Below are 6,887 nucleotides of genomic sequence, written 5' to 3' on the forward strand. Positions count from 1 at the left end.
AAGCGACTTGTACTCTTTTAAACGCCAGTCAAGATTATTGTAAACAACTCATTTAAGTATATTTGTCGTGTTACTTCAAAATTTAAAAGTTTTTTGTCTTTCCCTTTTTTCTCTTCATTACATCTAATTACATCTAATATTAGATACATAGGCTGTCACAGACATATATTCGTAATTATAATTCATTCGGTATTTTAATCAAAATTATATCAAATAGAAATTCGCCTCCGACGAATTTCCAAGGATCGACAGGTCCTATTTCCATAATCTGCTCTACCTCTATCTTTAATGCTATTGTTTTCACAACAAATCAACCGGCTTTTCGATCAATTTATATAGTCTAACGATTAAAAAGAGAAAAAGACGATTTATTAAATAGTCTTATGTGTGTCCCAATCTACAATAGATATCGAATTGAAAAGGAGATCACGTATTTTATGTATGTCTAAAGAGTCTAGTCGATGATCGAATAAAAATTAAAGGTTATGGAAGGCAGTGAGTATACAATGAACAAAAAGAATATGCATATTTATCTTTTCGACATAATTTGTTATTATAATTTGTTATTCGACTTGTGGAATATAATGTAATTAACAATTATGTACTTTTTATAATAAGGAAGGATATCAAATGTTTAATATTTGTTTACAATATTAGACTTCAAGTCAGCAAATATTTGGCAATATTATTGTTACAGATGAAAATGTAGAAGAGCAAATGCAAATAGAGGAGCAAGTGCAAGCAGAAGAACAAGTGCAAGCAGGAGAGCCAGTGCAAGTAGAAGAGCAAATGCAAGTAGAAGGGCAAGATGTAGAAGATCAACATGAAAATGAAAATGTTATTCCTAATGATATACAAAATAATGAAGAAAGTGATGGAACTAAAAGTTCACAACAAAGTATGTATTATAATTATGTAATAGAATTATCGCAGTGTAAAACTTTTATAAACTCTTTGGATATGTATATAATTGTGACTGTGACTAAATAAAATTAGTTCTCTTGTAGCAAATGCAATGAGTGTAAACTTGGATGTCTCAGATGTAGACTCTGATCAGTCATGTCCAATATGCATGGAGCAATGGACCAGCTCAGGAGAACATCGTTTGTGCTGTTTACGCTGTGGACATCTCTTCGGGCATAGTTGCATTCTAAGGTGGTTACAGTATTCTTGCAACAGTACGAATCGCCGTTGCCCACAATGCAATAAGAAAGCCTCGGTGAAACATATTAGGATGCTATATGCGAAAAAGCTGACAGCAATTGACTCTACCGAGTATGATAATCTGAAAAAGGATTTGATTAAGGTGTCAGCTGAAAAGAATAATTTGCGAAAGGAATTAGCCTGCGCTAACATTCGTCTAAAAGTATACGAGGAGCACGTAAATAGCATGAAAAAACGTATTACCGAATTGGAAAATCAAAAATCAAAAATCAATGTTGATACTTGTCCAAGTGGATCAAGTCTTACTTCAAGGAAATTTCATTTAGAACAATCTGTAGAAATCTGTAAGGATGGTGGCTGTCGCGTCTTGGATTATAATCCATGGTATAAATTACTGGCTGTTTCTCAAAAGTCAACAACCACATTATTCAATGGATATGGCATAAGGAAAATGGATTGTGAATGCTTCAATTTACGGCAATTTATTTTCTTACACACTCAAGCTATAAGAGATTTGACTTTTCATTCCACGCAACAAACAATTCTTCTTAGTGTTGGTTTTGATAAATGTGCTAAGCTAGTGGACATCCAAAATAATGTGACGGTGCACACATACCAAACAGAATATCCACTTTGGAGTTGTTGTTGGTCAGGTGACAATCCAAACGTTTTTCTGACTGGTGCGCAAAATGGAGTTATCTCTCAATTTGATATTAGACAAACTTCTTCTGCTCTTAGCGTCTTAGAGGGTAACGGGGATAAATCACCAGTTGTATCAATGGCAGGAGTGCCGCCAAATCCTGGCAGTGGTATCGGAAGAGGTGGATTTATAGCATGTCGTTTAAATACGTGTTATACATATGAAATTAAGGATACCAATTATCTATCTAAACAGATGTTTATAGAGGGGCCTTTTATTTCAGTACGCTATGATGAAAAAAATCATCATTGTCTTATATCATCTCGTCCTAATTCTAGGCAGCCACACGCAAGACATATAGTATGTACTATTGAAAGAAATACATCTAACGAAGAGATAATTACATATAATGCCGTACATACATTCCAAGCTGGTAATTCTCAACAACTTTTATCTCGACCATGTTATTTGTCTGTAGAAGATGATACATTAGTCGCAGCATACATAGAGTCCAGTAGCAGTATATCATTATGGAGTGTAGCGAGTGGTCAAAAGTTGCATAATCTTCCAGTATCAGATCCTGTTATGGATCTATGCTCATTTAATATTAATAATAACTTATTTTTAACAAGTCTTTCTGCAAAGAAACTTAGGTTATATAATTATGGACAATTAACACAAACATAAAGTACAAATGTACAAAATAATGTACACAATCTGCCTTGCCATTTGTGTATGAGATTTTGTGCAAAATGCAAAAATATCCTTGATATAGTATTTTTATACATATATAATGGACTGACTTAGATACATACTTCTCTCTTTTTCTTTGTAATGATTTCATATGTATAAATTTTGGTGATGTAAGAAGTGTGTGTGTGTGTGTGTGTGTGTGTGTGTGTGTGTGTGTGTGTGTGTGTGTGTGTGCTAAAATTCATTTACAATAATTTATTATTCTTCTATTTGTTTTTATTTTTTGTACTTAGAATCCTATAGAATAAGTCAAATTTTATGAAACTACATTTAGAAAAACAACTGACTTAGATATATAATTTAATTGTTCAGAATGATTTAAAAATTATTTAAATTTGTCTCATAATTTTATCATACATTATGCCCTTTGTTTAAGATTTATAAATTTTTTTGTTTGTATTGCAATGTTGTATGTTCATGTATATTAAAATTATTTGTAATTTAAAATTATATATAAAGATTAAAATTAAATATCTGTTGTAGAAATTGTCATCGCAAACTTTTCTCGAACTGGATTATAGAATTTTTGTTCACTTTAATTACATTCAAGTAAAAAACAAATATAAATAGTGAATAAATCTTTTTTTTCTTTTTTAAATAAGAAATATAAATACAATCTAAAAGGTATAGCTATTTTTTATATTGTATTTTCTATATTATTATTTGTTATCCACACGCTAAACCTAATTAATTTAATTACTGAGAGAATTCAGAAGAATTATTGCTACTAATTTATTTTATGTTTATAATATCAAATCATATTTGTGCATAGTACAATTGAGATTTAAGTTTAATAGTACTTTTAACAAAAAAAAAAAAAATGTTCAGCAACTTATTGCAATAGTTGATTTTACAAATATTTTTTGATATTGTTTACGTAGTACAAGAAATTTAGTGAGAAATTTGTTTGGCCAGCTTTGGGATAATTTGCACAATTATTAAGTGACATTAAAAAAGAAAATCTGTATTAAATACTTATTAACAAATAAAATAATATAAAAATTTATGTACTAGTGAATAAAAGAATTTTTTATATTTCTGAGAAAAATATAAGGAACAAATCTATACAGAGATTAGAATCCAGTCGGAACAATGAAAAAAGAATTATTTATTTTTTCATGATTATTAAACATTACAGCAATTAAAACATCAAAGAGGATGTTGGAACTACAACCACATCCATAAACAAACTCATATGTAGGATAATACACGTGAGCTAAATATTTAAAAGAATAAAATAAAGCAAAACAATTTTTACAATCAATTGATCTAGCTATCACTTTTTTAAACATGATTTATGAAAAAAATTAATATTACAAATTAATATTACTGATGAAACTATAATTCAATATTCATCCTTTCGCCATGTAACGCATATGATTTAACATTTGATTGTACAAAAAGCTATGTGCATTTCTGCATCATATACATTATTATACAAATAATGGGCTAATTAAATTTCCATCTTCATTCTTTCTAGCTATGCTGTTTCACAGTTTTACAGGATTGTTATTAGAATGAATTTAATCTGTTTTGAACCTTTTTCTCCAATTATATATTTTTATGTAAAATTTAATTGAGGCCGTTAAATAAATGCCATTTACACCTGAGTCTGGAATGTACACGGCATGACACAAATACAAAAACAAGTAAGACAAGATATATACTTGTCGAAAGATACATATCTATGATGTGAATAGTTTTACTTCCTGTAAACCAACACTAAAAATGTACAAGTATAAAATATTGACATCGAGGCGAACAAGTATATGAATCTTTTTACAGGTCATATCTTATTTCAATAATATACAAGCGATTTGCTCACATAAGTTATGCTTTCTCTACCTTTTTTCAAATGAAAGAGATTACTTTTTTTGAACATATGCATATATATATTAACATTTTTATTTATCATAAATCAGTGATGACCAAATTACACTTAATAATACTGATAGATTTCAAATTAGTGTAAACTTTTTTTTTTATTAAAAACATTTAACATTGCAAAACTATAAAAAAAATTTATAAGCTGTAATAACAAGATGTGTACCTTGTATTAAAGAACAAAAGAAATATATTTTTCAAATAATAAAATAAGAAGCTTCTACCAGGCCATTACAATAAACGAGCTTTGGAAGATGTAAACAGTAAACCTTTATTATTCTTTTATTATCATTTCACGGAACGTTTCAACCATGCTAAGTTCTCATCAGCTATGTCTATAAATGTATATTAATATAATTAATATTATACATCATATAATATATAATTATATTAACCGGAAAACATTTTTTATACCATTACTGGAAATAATTTCTAAGTTTTTAATATGTTTACATAAATTATATAAATTATTGTTTATATAAATTATTGTTAAGAGTTTTTATTTCATTTATAAATACGGCTAATGAGGACTTAGAATAATAAAGGTTTATTGTTTACATCTTTCAAAGCTCTATTATTATAATGGCCTGGCTCGTTTATTGTTAATGCTTAAAAGCTCCTTATTTTATTGTTTGAAATTTATACGAGCGAATTATCTAATATATTTTTTATTAAATATATTTTTATTGTAATATGCAATTTCTATTAAGAATATAAATGATATAATCATGTAAAGATGAAATATATAGATTAGGTACAGTTTATAAAAATTTGTGCATCACTGATATGAAAAATAGATTATAAAGTATAGAAATTGTAAACGGGATCAAATTATACTTGAAAGATGTAGTCTGAATGAATGTATTAGACTTTACTGACAATATTTCAAATACAAATTGAAAATCTAGAATGCAATTAAAATTATCAAAGGCTAATTATAAAAGATAAAATAAAATTTCGAAAGTGATACACAGAATTAAAAGATATTATGCATTTATATCATTTAATTTGTGATATATTGAATTATTACGTACAAAATAAACAATCAAGAATATATCAATTTAAACTTTGTTGTAAAATTACGCTATTTCTTAAGCAACAATGGAATTTGAACAGAATGTAATGCAGAACAGTATAGTTCTCAGAAAATGTTTAAAATTTTTCTTGTTAATTCTAATCATTTTTTTTTTAATTATTTTTCCTTCGCTCTTATGTTACAAATTAAATAGACTATTGATAAATGTTGGATAACTCTTCAGATAATTTCTTTTCATCATCCAGCTATTGTCAATATAACTGCAGAATTCCAATTGTAAAATCAATGATATCAATATTCGGACATGATTTTATTACAAGGAAATTTTTTTTGCAGAAAATGAATGGATGTGATAAATTAACTATATAGTTATCACTAACTAAAGAGGCAGTGCTCGGTGGCGCGTTCCAAGTCCCAATTATATGAAGATAGAGCGACTCTCGCGTTATGTTCTTCGATTCCCATATCTGTTAATCTTCTTATCTTGTCATCTAAATCAGGCATTTTCGTTGGCCCTAGAGAATCAATATAAATGAGTATTTTAACAAAAAAAAAAATATATATATATACATACATACATAAAATGCGCGAATATATACGCAGGAATAATGCACGTACCACCTGCATATATAAATGTCCAATGTGTGGCAGTTTGACGAAACAATTCAGGATGTTCTTTATATTGTTTAGCGACTACTGCATCCTGAGGATCATCAGGTTCTGCTGCAGATAATAACGCTTGAAGCGATAGCAGTACCGTACGCAAAGTCATTGCGGCAGCCCTTAAATATGATAATAATGAGATTATTTTACAGATGCATAATTATATTACATATAAAGTCACAAGATTAAATTTAAAAAATATGTAAATACATAATCAAATATATAAACAATAAATAACAAATATCTTTTCATTTAGTAAAAGAAGTTGTAAAATTATATAAATATTAAATAAAAGTTTTTGCTATACAAACATTCATAATTTAATTAATAAATTTATAATAAAAATACATGCCATTGATCTTTCAAAATATCCAAACATATGGCACCAGTAACAGAAGATATATTGGGATGCCATATTTTTGTTATAAAACGTACCTGCAAAATATAAATTTTATATAATACAAAACTTTTGACAATTTATTTATGAAAACTTGAAATTTATTTTATCTATTATGAATATTTAAAATACAGTATACAAATTTATACTGAAGACATAATATATTGATAATATATGTGTTGTCAATTTATGAAAATCAATAAAATGATAAGATTTATAATATTCATGTCTTATGAGTAACTTTGTTATATTATTGTATTGTAATAAAAAAAGATAATAGACATTTTTTAGAAGCTATGCTTGCTACACAAATATTAAAAAAAAAAAAAAAAAAAAAAAAAAAAAAAAAC

At 27.4% G+C, this 6,887-nt stretch overlaps 2 protein-coding genes across 4 annotated transcripts in view; one reads left to right on the forward strand and one right to left on the reverse strand.

Moving 5' to 3' along the window:
* The first annotated feature begins 28 nt into the window (after positions 1-28).
* On the forward strand, positions 29-2,606 carry LOC108690657 (E3 ubiquitin-protein ligase RFWD3-like). The gene is made up of 3 exons (XM_018198052.1): positions 29-495; positions 698-898; positions 1,008-2,606. Exons 1-3 carry the CDS (start codon positions 486-488, stop codon positions 2,489-2,491), a joined length of 1,695 nt encoding a protein of 564 aa, XP_018053541.1. The 5' UTR covers positions 29-485; the 3' UTR covers positions 2,492-2,606.
* Positions 2,607-5,487: 2,881 nt separating this feature from the next.
* LOC108690665 (ubiquitin-conjugating enzyme E2-22 kDa) overlaps positions 5,488-6,887 on the reverse strand; it is a 3,704-nt gene continuing 2,304 nt past the window's right edge. The window contains exons 3-5 of one of the 3 annotated variants that reach the window (XM_018198068.1): positions 6,493-6,575; positions 6,096-6,259; positions 5,488-5,992 (exon numbers count right to left, since the gene is read on the reverse strand). In XM_018198068.1, coding sequence (XP_018053557.1) covers positions 5,853-5,992; positions 6,096-6,249 — 294 coding nt within the window. In that variant the 5' untranslated portion in view covers positions 6,250-6,259; positions 6,493-6,575 and the 3' untranslated portion in view covers positions 5,488-5,852. Of the gene's footprint in view, positions 5,993-6,055; positions 6,260-6,492; positions 6,576-6,887 lie in introns of all 3 variants that reach the window. The other 2 variants (XM_018198066.1, XM_018198067.1) reach the window with 2 other exon arrangements.

This window comes from Atta colombica, unplaced genomic scaffold (genome assembly GCF_001594045.1).
Source record: "Atta colombica isolate Treedump-2 unplaced genomic scaffold, Acol1.0 scaffold348, whole genome shotgun sequence".
NCBI classification, from domain to species: domain Eukaryota; kingdom Metazoa; phylum Arthropoda; class Insecta; order Hymenoptera; family Formicidae; genus Atta; species Atta colombica.

Bases quoted from the DNA above. Each gene is read 5' to 3' on its own strand.
- LOC108690657 (XM_018198052.1), top strand. The intron at 899-1,007 runs GTATGTATTATA...GTTCTCTTGTAG, and splicing joins AACTAAAAGTTCACAACAAA to CAAATGCAATGAGTGTAAAC.